Source organism: Podarcis filfolensis, assembly GCF_964270895.1.
Source record: "Podarcis filfolensis genome assembly, chromosome: Z".
Taxonomy (NCBI): domain Eukaryota; kingdom Metazoa; phylum Chordata; class Lepidosauria; order Squamata; family Lacertidae; genus Podarcis; species Podarcis filfolensis.
The window spans coordinates 21661172-21676818 of record NC_139617.1 but is presented as its reverse complement, the minus strand read 5'-3'; the positions used below and the strand labels follow the sequence as shown (position 1 = coordinate 21676818).

General features: G+C 43.4%; 1 protein-coding gene across 1 annotated transcript in view; it reads left to right on the top strand.

Moving 5' to 3' along the window:
• The window catches only part of LOC310754249 (sodium/hydrogen exchanger 2-like), a 31059-nt gene extending 15822 nt beyond the window's left edge, over window positions 1–15237 (top strand). The window contains exons 8-12 of the mRNA XM_083595984.1: window positions 2783–2947; window positions 5149–5260; window positions 6115–6249; window positions 13967–14039; window positions 14584–15237. Coding sequence (XP_083452110.1) covers window positions 2783–2947; window positions 5149–5260; window positions 6115–6249; window positions 13967–14039; window positions 14584–14723 — 625 coding nt within the window. The 3' untranslated portion in view covers window positions 14724–15237. The remainder of the gene's footprint in view (window positions 1–2782; window positions 2948–5148; window positions 5261–6114; window positions 6250–13966; window positions 14040–14583) is intronic.
• Window positions 15238–15647: the final 410 nt, after the last annotated feature.

Genomic DNA, 15647 nt, shown 5'->3' with positions numbered 1-15647 from the left:
CTTACTGGCCTGAATGGAGGGTAGAGAGGAATGTATGGACAAAGAAATTAGCCTTCTGCACATAGGTGAAATTCTCATTTCTTGCTCTGTCCACTCTTTGTCTCTGGTCGCACCCAACACTGGCATGTGGCCCTTGGAAGGTTGCCCCAAAAGGAATGCAGCTTGCCAGCCTGTGCTGCTCCTTGCCACTTTGGTTTCTTGAGCCTGCGAGGGAAGGGCTTGGGTTCAGGTGGAAACCAACTGTTCCTCCAGCACCTTCTGCAGCAGGCATGGCCAAACTTGGCCCTCCAGCTGTTTTGGGACTACAGTTCCCATCATCCCTGACCACTGGTCCTGTTAGCTAGGGATGGTGGGAGTTGTATTCCCATAACATCTGGAGGGCCAAGTTTTGCCGTGCATGTTCTAGAGTAACTAACTTGCCTGCCAAAGACCTCCGGGCCTTGGGCAATTCCAGGTACACCTTCTATCCATAAGCTTTACTTACAGAACTTGTTCCAAAACAGACACAAAACAATCACATCCAAATAGCTGCATAAAATCATGTGGTTATGCCACCATATTCTTGATTTCCAATTACTTAGCTTTCCCGACAGACTTCCGTCTTCCTCAATGCGGGTCTGTCTTACCTTTTTGTTAATCTGCTTCTTTGGTCATTTTCCAATTTCCTCTGTTTTCTATATGCTATACTTAGAATCTGTCTTGTAATTTGCGAAATTTAATCAAAGCATGTCCAGATTTTGACTTGGGGACAATGCTTTTTTAAAAATATTCTCTATAAGTTTCCCACTCCTTTTTGAACTTTTGGTTTGGCTGTCTCCTAATTGTCTCTGTCATTTTAGCCAATTCTAGATATTCCAATAATTTATCCTGCCATTCCTCTTTTGTTGGTACTGATTCTCCTTTCCATTTTGGGGCAATCAGTATTCTCGCTGCTGTTGTAGCATATAGATCCAGATATTCTCCTTTTTTAATTTGGAATACCTGAATCTAAAATGCCCAAGAAGAAGGCTTCTGGTTTCTTTATAAAATTTTGCTTAAACATTTTTTTCAATTCCTCATAAATAATATCTCAGAAATTCTTATTTTTTGGCAGCCCCACCACATATGAAACAATGTCCCTTCTGCCTGTTTACACCTCCAGCATGTAATAGATCTCATTTTACACATTTTGGCCAGTTTGCTGGGAATTATATACCACCTACAGAACATCTTCAAGAAATTTTCCTTTAGTGTGTAACAGGCCATAAATTTCCATTCTTTGTTCCATAATCTTTCCCATGCCGACAATTGGATATTCTTACCAAAATCTTTTGCCCACTTCATCATTACTTCTATCACCTCTTCATCTTTCACCTCCCACTCTAAAAGAAGCTTGTACATTCTAGATATTACTCTTTTCTTATTTTGTATTAATTCTTTATCTAATTTTGATTCTTCTGTTGCAAAACCTTTTTTCCTATCTGTCTTAAAAACCTCATTTAATTGGTAATATTATAGCCAGTCCGTTAGGTGATGTCTGATTTTTTTGATTTTTTTTTTCATTTTCAGTTGGTTATCTTCTTCTAATAGGTCTTTGTACGTGGCCCAGTTTGTTTCCATATTTTTCCTTTTCACTGCAATGGCCTGCAGAGGGGATAGCCACCAGGGAGTTTTTGGTTCCAATAAATCTTTATACATCTCCCATACCTTATATAGTGGCTTCCTTATGATACGATTCAGGAAGATCTATGAGTTTTAACTTTTTCATATCCCAGGTAGGCATGCCACCCAAAGCAATTATCAAAACCTTCCAAATCTAGTAAATCTGAGTTCTGCAATGTCATCCATTCTTTTAGCCAACATAAGCAAGCTGATTCATAATAAAGTTTCAGATCTGGCAGTGCAAATCCCCCCTCTGTTCTTATTGTCTATTAATAATTTGTGTTTAATTCTAGGTTTTTTTGCACTGCCAGATAAACCTTGATATGTCTTTCTGCCATGTCTTGAAGCTTTCCATTCCCCCTATCACTGGGTTCATCTGAAACATGAACATCGTTTTGGGAGTACATTCATTTTTACTGTGGATACTCTCCACCAAAGTGACAGATTCAGCCTGTTCCATATTTCTAAATCCTTTTTAATTTCCTTCCATATCTTTGTATAATTATTGTTGAATAAATTGTTATTTTTAATTGTAAACCAAATTCCCAAGTATTTGACCTCGTTAACTATTGTCAGACCTGAAATTATTTGCAATTCTTCTTTCACCTCTGCTTGCATATTTTTTGCCAACAGTTTGTTTTTATTTATATTTATTTTAAATCCCACCACATTCCCAAATTCATAAATTCTTTCTAAAATTTTTGGTAAACTTTCTGCCGGGTTTTCGGTAGTGATTATCCATGAAGGCCTTTATTTTGTAAGGTTTACTTCCTACTACTATTCCTTGTATTTCTGGGTCTTTTCTTTTTGCAATTGCCAGTGATGCTAACACCATAATAAACAGAAGAGGTGACAATGGGCAACCTTGCCTAGTCCCTTTCATTATTTTAAAACCTTTTGTTATTTCATTATTTATCATCAGTTTTGCTCTCTTATTTTGTTATAGTGTCTCTATGCCTCAGACGCTTAATTATCATACATCGTTAGTGCGCATAGAAAGAGTGCCGGAGCAGGGCTTTCAGAAGTATTTTAGAATTCCAATTCCTTTATGGTAATCTTTGCTGAGATCATTGTATGGACAGAAATAAAGCTTAATTCTCTCTCTCTCTCTCTCTCCCTCCCTCCCAAATTCCCTGGACAGATTGGAATACTTCAATAGCAAATATCTCCAGAAATTTTTGCTCCGGGAATATGTGCAGCCAAAATCGAGCATTGTGCTCCTATATGAGAAGCTGGAGAGGAAACATGCCATTGAGCTAGCTGAAGCAGGGCAGCTCATTTGCGGTCCAACCCATAGCTCATTGCTGTAAGTGGATTTTAACAACAACAACAACGACTTATCCATCTCAGGAACGTAGCAACCTGCCTTATCCCGAGTCAGATCACGGGCTCACCTAGCCAAGTACCCTCTAATTATTTTTATTTGTTTATTTTATTTATTACTTTTATACCCCACCTTTATCTTCCAAGGATCTCAAGGTCGTGTACATGGTTCTCCCCCTCCCCATTTCATCCTCCCAACATCCCTGTGGGGTAGGTTAGGCTAAGAGATAGTGACTGGCTCAAGGTCACCCAGTGAGTTTCAGGGCTGAGTGGTTGTTGGACTACAGCTCCTGGCACCCTTGACCACTGGCCATACTGGCTGGGACTGACCAGAGGTCAGCAACATCTGAAGGGCTGCAGGTTGGTCTACTTGGATTGCCAGCAGCTCTCCAGGGTCTAGGGCAGAGGTCCCTTTCCCAGCACTGCCCATACCCCAGACCATTTTCCTATCAACTTGTTGCCATATACAGAGTAATTTAATCTTCATGTGTGCCAGGTTATTACTCTGCACTTTCCTCAAGCTGGGATTGTGGACATTGCTTCCTTTCTTGCATGTTATAAGCAGGTACTAGGGGAGGAGGTATGGATGGATGGAAAAAAAGATCACTCTGTTTCCAGTTCATGCTGCTCTGCACATCAGTGGTAGAACATCTGTTTTGCATTCAGAAGGTCCCAAGTTCAACCCCTGGTTTCTCCATGTAAGCCTGCAAAAAACTCCCATCTGAAATCCTGGAGAGCTGTTGCCAGTCAGTATAGACAAGATGGACCAATGGTCTGACTCAGTATACGGCAGCTTCCCATGTTCCAGTGTCCTGTTTCTGCATTAAAGGGTGATTGCAAATAAATAACTCTGGAGAGAAATTCATATTTAAATGCCTACTTCTAAATGCCTTTTCTCTCAAAACACTGCATTAAAAACTGTACTTTGATATGTGTTTTGAGTTGAGAACTGTGCTGCAGTGTTTGGCAAAGTACAAATGCCAATAGACAGCTATGTTGCAACCCACACATGAGTCCCAGAGGTACAAATCAGATTGGTTTGTGCTTAAATTGAGAAAGATCGAATGCCTCAAGCATCCCTTCCGTGTGAAATGTTGGGGAGAGAACACAGTTTGGATGTAGATAATATGTCTTGTATGCAGATAAGCCTAGGTTCAATCGTGCAGTTAAAAGGAACAAGCAACTTATTTTGTTAGCAGGTGTCATGAGCCCCATGCCCTCTGGACACTTCAGTAGAAGTAACCTGAGTTTTGGAAAAAAATACACAGAGCTGAAGAGGGATTGTGAAGGGGTGTTGCTTTTCCAGCTTCCTCCTTCAGCTCTGTGTACTTCTCAAGGGAATAGAAAGCAACCATACATACCACTTCATGATGCGAGGAAAGGAATTCCAGAGGCTTTGTGGGCACCAGAGGAGAACTTCCAAGCATAGCATCACACCCACAGGAACTACACTTGGAGACTCACAGGTGCTCAACAACTCTGACTTGATACAAAGTACCTCCCTGTGCAATGTTGAAAGAAAACCTGTTTCAGTAGCAAGGCTGCATATACACACCATGCATTTAAATGCAGGCTAAACCACAGAGACTAGGGCTTGCTGATCAGAAGGTCGGCGGTTCGAATCCCTGCGACGGGGTGAGCTCCCGTTGCTCGGTCCCTGCTCCTGCCAACCTAGCAGTTCAAAAACACGTCAAAGTGCAAGTAGATAAATAGGTCCGGCTCCGGCGGGAAGGGAAACGGCATTTCCGTGAGCGGCTCTGGTTTCACCAGAAGCAGCTTAGTCATGCTGGCCATATGACCCGGAAGCTGTACGCCGGCTCCCTCGGCCAGTAAAGCGAGATGAGCACCGCAACCCCAGAGTCGGCCACGACTGGACCTAATGGTCAGGGGTCCCTTTACCTTTACTTCCCCCAAAGAACCCTGGGAACTGTACTTTAATAAATGGTGTAGTTCCCATAGGATTCTGTGGGGGAAAAGAATGCGCTTTAAATGTAATTTAAAGGGGTATGTGCAGAAAGACAAGAGTCTCTCCGTGTCCTGCAAAGCATGCTGCAGCAGTAGAATGGAACTTGCTCTCTCCTTCCAGCTTTAATGTCCATTTTGAAGGTCAGTAACTGGTTGTCCTCTTACCTCATACAAAGCATCTTTATAATATTCTATTTCTCTCTTCCCCGCCCACTGTAGCAACAACGACAAACACCCCACCACAGTCAATGACTCGGACAGTCTCAATCTAGATGTGGTGGATGATATCCAGAAGATATTGGAAAGGAACCTGTACAAAACAAGGAGAACCGTGAGCTTTTTTTCTTTGGTTGATAACAATAGCTGTGTAAACAAAAATGTGGCTGGGTCTGTCTGAGCCACCAATGCTAATTTCCTACAATTGCCTTAAAGTGACATTCATTTCCCCCCAATGTTTCATTGTTTGAGGGAACTGTGAGAAACTTAAATGGCGGTTCAGATAATGCGACCATAGGCTAATGACGCCACGGCTGCTGCTGCTCACTTCAGCTCAGTGGTGGTTAGTGCCCACTGGGACTGGTAGGGTAGAATTCAGGGAGGCCAACAGTAGGTGGTGCCAGAGCCATGGATAGGTGGAGCCAAGGAATTCTAGTTTTCTCCCCATCCTCCTCCCTGCTGAATTATCCAAGGTTAACACTGAGACCTAGGAGGAGAAGGGGGTCACAGGCAGTGTTGCCACCCCCTGGAGAGGTTGTAAGTAAGAAGGCAGACAGGTGGGGACTGGTAGAGGGCAAACTAAGGTTTTGGGGTGTGTGTGCTCCATTCACACTAATGAACCAGCATCTACTGCTGCCACTATCACAAGCACAGTTGCTGTCCACTGTGGTGCACCAGCATAGAATCATAGATCTGGAAGGGACCACAAGAGTCATTTAGTCCAAAACCCTGCAATGCAGGAATCTTTTGGAACCTCCCTTGGAAGTGACTTGCAGAAAAGGGTCTCTGAAAATAGCCTAAGGGTCCTGGCAGGCATGCCTTGAACTTCTTGGAGAGGAAAAAGCAGGATATAAATATAAAATATAATAAATGAACCAATCTACAATGGACAGATGAGTCGGCTCTGCTGGGTAAAGAAGAAAGAAGCATTAGCAATTATCATGTTTTGCTTGCATTGTGTATTACCAGGTGCCAGCATACAACAGGCACACTCTGCCTGGAGAAACAGAACCAGTGGAGCAAGCAAAGGAGATCTTGATCCTCAGACACAAGAGCTGGCAGATCCACATGAACAGAAGTGACTCGGACCGTTTGAGCAAAGAGGTACAAGCCAGGGTGGGCGCTGGGGGTGGGTGGAGCATTGAAACAGATTCAAATTAAGTAAGCTTTAAGGGACGTGGGTGGCACTGTGGGTTAAACCACAGAGACTAGGACTTGCTGATCAGAAGGTCAGTGGTTCGAATCCCCGTGACAGGGTGAGCTCCCGTTGCTCAGTCCCTGCTCCTGCCGACCTAGCAGTTCAAAAGCACGTCAAAGTGCAAGTAGATAAATAGGTACCGCTCCGGCGGGAAGGTAAACAGCGTTTCTGTGCGCTGCTCTGGTTCACCAGAAGCGGCTTAGTCCTGCTGGCCACATGACCCGGAAGCTGTATGCCAGCTCCCTCGGCCAATAAAGCCAGATGAGTGCCGCAACCCCAGAGTCGGCCACGACTGGACCTAATGGTCAGGGGTAGCTTTACCTTTTTAAAGTAAGCTTTTACTTCAGTTACAGTTCTCAGTCTTCCTGTCCTTATGGCAGGGGTGGGAGAACCTTTTTCATCCTGGGAGGGCCACATGCCCTGATGGACAACCTTATAGGGGCTGCATGGCAGTGGTGCACAGTGCCAGAGGTAAAAGTAGCTAGAGTAGCAAGTGTTCGTCTTACCTTTGTACATTGCAGCTATGCAAAAGTCAAGAGGTTTCTGCATGTACTCCATCCTCCACACAGGCAAGCTAAAGCCATTGTTGCAGTTCAGGGACACATTTGATCTTAGCAAAGGCACTTATGGAGGGCGTGGAGAAGGGCCATTGAGGGGTGCAGATTGGGGGTAGGTAGTGTAGACTGGGAAGAGTCCTGAGGGCCACAGAGAGACACAGGCATAAAGCTCTCCAGCAGAGATTTAAAATAGTAGTAACAAAAACATGCGGCGAAGTAAAGTGACTCCCAAAGCATCCCCTTAAAAGGTTTCTTTCCAAAGTTTCCCTCTTTCATCAGCATAGGAAAAGACCACAGGTAAGTTAAAAAAACAGTTTACTTACAAACTTCTCAAAAGGTCAGATTAATATGCTTCAGAAAATTGCACAGGCAGTAAAACTTGGCTTAGTTGCAAAGTGGTGACAGTTCTTAATTATTGGTATAGGAACCCAAGAGTGGCTTGTGTGAGCCTTGCAGTAAACCAGCACACACCACCTCACCAGTAGTCTGCAGTCATACAAACCAGACACAGGTTTATTCATTTGGTGACAAGTCTCAGGAGAATGTAGCACAATATTTCGGTGTGGCTAACTCTCCATAATAACTCTTCAGTGACAACCAGGCCCTGTTTCACATGGGGTGCTAGTCTTCATCTCACCACAAGATGGAGCCATTACAATTATTATGTTTACAAGAAGAAGAAAAACACACAGAAAGAATCTTGGGAAAACCACAGGGAAATAATTGTTAATTGTGAATTAATGAACTTAATGGTTAGGAGGGTCATATGTAGTTTTTAAAAAAAGTTGGGAGAATGGAATGAAATATCTTATTTTGGTTTGTGTTTGTGAATTATTTATTGTGAATTATTGTGAAGTTGTTATCTTGGTCATTTCTGGTTGTACTGTGATTTTACATTATTGTAAGCTGCCCTGAATGGTGCATGGACATGGAACAGATAAAGAAACAATAGTTATTTTATATAAAAAATTTAAAAGGACTGGCCAACCTATAAAAATGTGTGTGCGTGTGGACTTAAGCTTAAGGGTGTGGGCAGACTTGGTGAAACTACTACATTTTATGGGACCCCTTAAACTTGATTGATTTTGGAAAGAACCAAGGCTTTGGGAGTAGAACATCTGCTTTCCATGCAGGGGGTCTGAAATTCAGTCTCTGGCACCTCCAGGTTGGGCTGGGAGAGACCCCCTTTCTAAAATTGTTGGGGGCTACTGCCAGTCAGTGTGGACAGTATTGAGTTAGATGGACCAATGTCCTGACTCAGTACAAGGCAGCTTCCTGTGTTCCTTGTACACCAGAGTCAGGTTCAAAAGACAGATAGACAGGCAGAATTAAAGAACAGGGTGCTTCTGTGCACATTTTGAGTCTGGGAATTTGCTGTCGGAGTCTGAAGGGAACTTGCACTCCTTTCTGTCACGTCCACTCCCAGTTACACCAAGTCTTCTAAATTTCACATGTCCCCTCCATACATCATTTTTATTGTCCTGTTGCACGCCACCCAAATCTCTGAGTGGTGGGAGATTCCAGGGGTTCCAGGCATTTAACCAGTGTCCGGCTTCCTCGGAATGAGAGACAGCAGAGACCGCCTTGTCTTCAGGATATATGGTCTATTGACACATATATGCAATGAGCATCTGTGTAACCTGCTAGAGGGGCTCACAGCATTAACACTCCAATAAGGAGTGTTCTTCCATAGCCACAGCCTTGAATTTGAACAGGAATCAAGCATCTCTCTCCCTCTCAGGTTTCTGTCTGCCTTCTGCTTCTAGTCCAGCTCTCTCTCACACACTTGAACTCCCACCTTTTCCCTTCTAACTACCTACCAGTTTCCTGCCAACCCTGCCAACCTAGCAGTCAAAGTGCAAGTAGATAAATAGGTACTGCTCCGGCGGGAAGGTAAACGGCGTTTCCGTGCGCTGCTCTGGTTCGCCAGAAGCGGCTTAGTCATGCTGGCCACATGACCCAGAAGCTGTACGCCGGCTCCCTCGGCCAATAAAGCGAGATGAGTGCCACAGCCCCAGAGTTGGCCACAACCCCAGAGTTGGACCTAATGGTCAGCAGTCCCTTTACCTTTACCTTACCTACCAGTTGAGGAAGGCCCCCCCCCATTTGACCAGAGCCACAGAGCCAGTTCCTTTGTTACCCTATCAACCCATATTTTAGGTCATTACCAAGAAGCCGGTCTGGCTATTCCAACAATTTAATCCTTGGTGGACCCAGGAATTAGGAGAGTCTCAGGCATGCAGTCTACCCTCCCCTGCCCCCAAACTCACAAATAGTACATTCATGATTATTTATGCTCACGGTGCACTTGGAGCAGTTATGCATTCAGTACTGTACTGTTTTCACCTGCAAAAGTTGTGGGGTGGGGTGCATGGACCACTTTGTACCCATTTAGTGTAAGTCTCATAACTTCCTGCTGAAATACTCTTAACTTTTTATATACTGGTACCTCGGGATGCGAATGGGATCCATTCTGGAGCCCCGTTCGCATCCAGAAGCAAATGTAACTAGCGACGGCACATCTGCGCATGCACGCACGTGTCGCTTTTCGCCACTTCTGCGCATGTGCGTGGCGTCATTTTGAGCATCTGCGCATGCGCAAGCGGCGAAACCCAGAAGTAACCCGCTCCGTTACTTCTGGGTTGCCGTGGAGCGCAACTTGAACGTGCTCAACATGAAGCATATTCAACCCAAGGTATGACTGTACTGCAAATTTTCCATTTACTTATTTTTTGTCCCACTTTGGTTGTGCTGTCGTGCAAGAATGCCTTTCCAAACAACAATAATGTTCTCACTTTGGGAAGCATTGCAGAACAACCAGTGCTTTTTTTTTCTAGAAAAATGTTCAGGGGTACTCTCATTTTGACTCAAATCAAAAACCACCATTTTATAGTTCAAATTGGGAAAAATAAATACTGTAAATGGACAAAAGTACAAAGATTCACAAAATGTTTAGGGGTACGTGTACCCCTGCATCCCCCCAGAAAAAAAGCACAGAGAACAACCAATAAAGGCCTATGGGAAGCCTTATACTAGGTCTTAAACCCTTGGTTCATCTAGTTCAGTATTGTCTACACTGACTGGTAGTAGCTCTCTAGGGCTTCAGGCAGGGAACCATTCTCAGCTCTACCTGGAGATGTCAGGGACTGAACCTTCTGCATGCAGAGCAGGTGTTCCACCACTGAACAAAGGCTTCATGTTTCTTTTTTCCCTACTAGGAAAAAATATATATCAAGCACCATATAGGTAACTCTATTCCCCCTCCCCAGGAAAGTTTGCAGAAGCTGTGTGGTCTTTAGGTTAGGAAAATGACAGAAAACAATCTCTCTCCCAGTGCCACTTCTTTGACCAACACCAGAGTCTCCCTCCTCCTTTAAATTATTGTATATCTATAGAAAACCCTCAACAACAGTAAAGCCCAGGAGATCTAATGACTCACCTTCTGCATTATATCTGCTTTTGGGTCCTAAGTTGAATAATTCATTTTTTTATTGCTAAAACTATTACCATCACACAAAACCAATTCCATCTATACATACAAATTTAATGAAATCATACAAATAACATAGGACAGGTTTATTTGATATCCTATTTCTGATATTCAGAGGAGACTGCTTCTGCTTAGGTTACCAAAATGGCAGGGTCCATGAACAAAAGGGAGGCATCAGCAGGATTGTGGGAACTCAAGCGCTTGCTGAAGGACATAAAAAAGTATTTAGGAAGAAGAAGCGGGGGAGGGGGGACCCAAGTACATATCCTCCAAGTGTCCCGATTTTCCAGGGACAGTCCCAGAATTATGAAAGCAATCCCTGCTTCTGATTTGATCCTGGAATGCCCCTATTTCCTTTTGCCACTGAGCTTGAAGATAAGGATGAGACAGTGGAGTAATGCGTGCGTTGTTGTTGTTGTTTTAAAAAAGAATCACATAATCAAGCAAATAGTTTGCAGGCCATTAACTATGTCAAACTGCATCAAATGAATCCAAATGCTAGAAATCCCCAACATTGCAAACCAGTTGCTTTTTTTTTTTAAAAAAAAAATAATCCAACAAATAAAATACATTTCACCATAAACTTCAGGTTTGATTATTTTGCCCATTGAAAACACCGAGGCATAGGAAGGTCCCCTTACACTGAATCAGACTACTGGTCCATCTAGTATTGTCAACTCTGTAGGGTTTCAGCTCTGCTTGCAGATGCCAGGGATGGAACTTGTGTGCACAGCAATGATTCTATCACTTAGCTATGGCTGTTTCTCAGTAGATCTACACTGAATATATGAAGCTGCTTTTTGGGGTCACACCAGTGGCCCTCTAGCTTTGTATTGTCTATGCCGACTTGTAGTGACTCTCCAAAGTTTTGGGCAGGGATCTCTCACAGTCCTGCTAGGAGATGCTGGGAATTGAACATAGCACCTTTTACGTGCAAAACATGCACTCTACCACTGAGCTATGGTCCTTCCCCAAACTGGAGCTTAAAGAAAGAAGGGGGAGAATGACCAATTCTTGAACATCCTTTCTACCCTTGATGACCTTTTCAGCTTGAAGACACACACACACACACACACACACACACACACACACACATACACAGAGTGTGCTGCTCAGAAACAATCAAAATAGAATTTGGAAGGCTTATGCCCTGCATGGTGCCTTGCATGTGTTTTATTTTTTGCAATTGTATCTCCATAAAAGTCCTTTTGGGACCTCATTTGGATGACCTTCTCAGGAGTCATTCAACTTCTGTACAACCATGAATCCTATTGTTATTACAATTGCAGAGACATTGAAAAACAATGGGCAAAGAGCACAGGGTCCCTTCTTACTAGTGAAAAGAAACAAAAGCAAACATGGAAAAAAAATGAATTGGGAAGTATCCAGACTTATTTGGCAGCCCTTACTCTGGGGCCTAGCTGCCAGATCACACGTCCATCAGAGGCTTACACTCTGCTTTAGAAACATAGCAGGCATATTCAGGCTTTCAATGTGGGAACAATAGTTCTTGAGGAATGCAGATTAGTGCTTTAGCAAAAGGACATGGCACTCATTTGCACGAGTCTCTCGACTCGCAAGCCCTCCACTGGCTTCTCGTCACAGAGCCAAGGAACACCTCTGCAAAGACAGGCCAAGTTTCTGTTCGATTTTGTGTGGATTGGCAAACCTGCTGCTTTCCAGATTAGGTTGGACAACTGTGTCCAAGGTAGATTGGACTTTGTGCATCACCTTAAAAAATGTATGATCTATAAACATCACTCCTCGTAAACTGTGAGTCTTGTGTATTTTTAGAAGTCCTTTCCTTATCTTGGCGAAAAAGGGAAATAAATGGAAACAGGCTGGGTGGGAGAGTAACAGATGGCTGTTTGTATGATCCAACTTAATGGTAATCTTCAGGCAAATGTAGAATACTAGAGTTGGAAGGGACCTCCAGATGTTTATTGGACTTTGCTCCCATCAGTCCTATGGAGGGACACAGGTTCCCCATCCTTGCCATAGATAATCAAGCTCCCCAACCTACCGGAAGCTGGAACCTAATCCAAAGCCATCCATGTGTACCCTTACTTCCAGCCATGGACGTACTTGGCTACTGTATTTTGCTGTTTACGGGGCTGCCTTTGGAAACACACTGAAACTTCAGTGCATACCTCTGCTAAGATTCTGGATGGGGCAAAGTGTTTGGATGATGTACCCATGTTGTCATGCCTGACACATTGGCAGAGGCATACCTAGGGTCCCTTGCACTTTTGGCAAGAAGCTGTATTGGCATTACCTCCCCACCCCCATCACCTTTGTGTCACGTTTGATCTTGCCACAACGGCAGCAGTTCGTTGCCACACATTTTTGCCATACACTGTTAGTCTGTTAGCTGATTTTTGTGTGTGTCCCCCTTGGCTTGTGTCTCCAGCAGGGTCTGGTTTTGCTAACCCCTAGGTATGCCTCTGCACATTGGCTTTTGGTCCAATGCAGGTTCAGTGACTGAGGTGATTTTCTAGAGTTCTAAAATGTGTGAGGTGCCAGCCTCCATGGGAATAACAGGCTCACTCCTGAGACAGTCCGTGTGTCTTGCATTGAAATTAATAATGCTAAATTTATTGTTGTGGACACCCATCTGTCTCGAGAGACAACAGAGTATGCCTCTGGGGGTGACATCAAACTGCTGTGTTAGCAGCACCAAAGTGACTTCCCTGGGGTGCACGCACATTTAATACATCTAGAAGAGTTTTAACATCACCAGGAAAAGCAGTATCAGCAGAATAAAACAATATACACATAAAGCATATAAAACAAGCAATAAAAAACAATGTTTTAAAGCCTGCAACAGTAAGTCCCCAGCGTACATTTCAATTAAAAGGTGTTTGGATTTTTTAAAAGGGGTTTCTTCATGCAAATACAGACCTTCCAAGGACCCCTATTTTCCAGGGACAGTCCTGGATTTACAGAAACCATCCTGGTTTCTGATTTGATCCCAGAATGTCCCGCTTTTCCTTCAGACGTCCCTATTTTCATCAGAGAAATGTGGAAGGTATGGAGTTGTGAGACCCCCCAAGCCAAGGAGATAAGTAACTATACAACCTTTAGAAGACATCTGAAGGCAGCCCTGTATAGGATTTTTTTTAATGTTTCATGGGTGGCATATGATGATGACGATGGAATAGGATGTCCCTATTTTCATTGGAGAAATGTTGAAGGGTATGCAAATATGTGCTCTTTCATATTGCTGGCATGTTCCCTTGGAGTCTTCTGTGGGGCATGCTTAACAGGAAGGCGTGAAACTGTATAGGTAGATGCACAACAGACCCATTTAAGCATATTACACTGGGGATGTGGAACCTGTGGCCCTTCAGATGTTGCCAAACTACACTCCCACCATCCCTTATTATTGGTCACACTGGTTGGGACTGGTGGGACATGGAGTCCCCTAACACAGGACGAGCTTATCCATCTCTATATCCAGCCTATTCTCTTAAACTTTGAATGTTTTTTCCAATGTTCAGTTCCAATAATTTTGGGTCTATTATTTCTAAATGGTTAAAGGATCAGACTGTGAATTATGTTCTTTCTTCATTGCAGAAGGATGATTCTTCTTCATCAGAAGGGGCTGATGGGACTAACCCCAAACCCAAATTGTGCAGGTCCCTTACTGGTAAGTTGGAAAACTCTGAGCCTAATTATCCCAACACTGGTCCAGTTTGAGTTCCACATGTTTTCTGAGTGAGAAGATTTCAGATTCATTGATAGGCCTTGATGCTGACCCTGACCCTTCTCCAAGCCACCAGATGCTTTTTGGTAAGTGACAGGAAAATCGTTCTTGCTGAAAATGAAAAAGGGCAGTTGCTGGAAACTTCAGGTGGGAAGAGTGCTGTTGTTGCTTGGGTCTTACTTGTGGGTTTCCCAGACGCATCTTGTTGGAGGCTGTGTGAGCTAGATCCACCTTCTTGATCCAGCAGGTCCTTCTTAGGTTCTTATGTTCAGATGCTGGTGTGTGAGTTTGGCAATGCAATGGTGTTTTGATGTTGTTTCCCCTCCTTTGACTAATAACAGTATAAATGCAACAGGTTTTTATACCTGTGTAATGGTTTTGTACTACTACTTAGAAGCCTACTTTGGCATTAAGTAGTAGTAGTAGTAGTAGTAGTAGTAGTAGTAATGTTTCTGATCAGGCACATATCTTTCCTTCTTTCCTACAGCCAGGCATTCTAGAAAAGCTCCGAGTGTGAAATCTAACAGATCAAAGTCAGTTGGTTTTATTATACCTCTGCAGCCAAGTACAACCCGCTGGGTTAATGACGAAGAAACTGGGAAAAGGCCAATTTCAGAGGAGAAGTAACACCATGTCTTGGCTTCCCCCCTGCACTCCTTTTGTACCTGTATTCTTTTCCTGACTTTGTAGAAAACAATAGAAAGTGCTTGAAATGCACTCCTGTGTTATCACATTTCCTCTTTCTCAGTACATTGGAACTGGTTTGTGATCATGTTAAACACTGTATTTATTTAATTAATTTTATTTAGGCAATGTATATACTGCTTAATTACAGTCATCTCTATGCAATGTACAAAGAGTGCACTACATTGGTGGGAGGTGTGGATCAGCTAAAGCTATAAAATCAATTAAGATGCCTGCTGGAATAAAAAAAGTTTTCAGGAGATCCTGGAAGCTCAACAGAGATGGAGCCTGTCTCAAGTGGAAGGGAGCTCCATAAAATAAAAGAAGCATGTTCAAACTTATACAGTTTCATGAGGAATTCTCAAAAATCTTAAAAAGAATCCATATGATCATTTTATTTTATTTAACAACATTTAAGATTACAGATTAGGGACGCGGGTGGCGCTGTGGGTTAAACTGCAGAGCCTAGGACTTGCCGATCAAAAGCTCGGCAGTTCGAATCCCTGCAATGGGGTGAGCTCCCGTTGCTCGGTCCCTGCTCCTGCCAACCTAGCAGTTTGAAAGCACGTCAAAGTGCAAGTAGATAAATAGGTATTGCTCCGGAGGGAAGGTAAACGGCGTTTCCATGCGCTGCTCTGGTTCGCCAGAAGTGGCTTAGTCCTGCTGGCCACATGACCCGAAAGCTATACGCTGGCTCCCTCAGCCAATAAAGCGAGATGAGCGCCGCAACCCCAGAGTTGGCCACAACTGGACCTAATGGTCAGGGGTCCCCTTTACCTTTACCTTTAAGATTACAGATTAAGATAGACACCAATTTTACATGTCTGAGTAGCCTTGCAGAAAGATAAAAGATTTTAGCAGGCACCT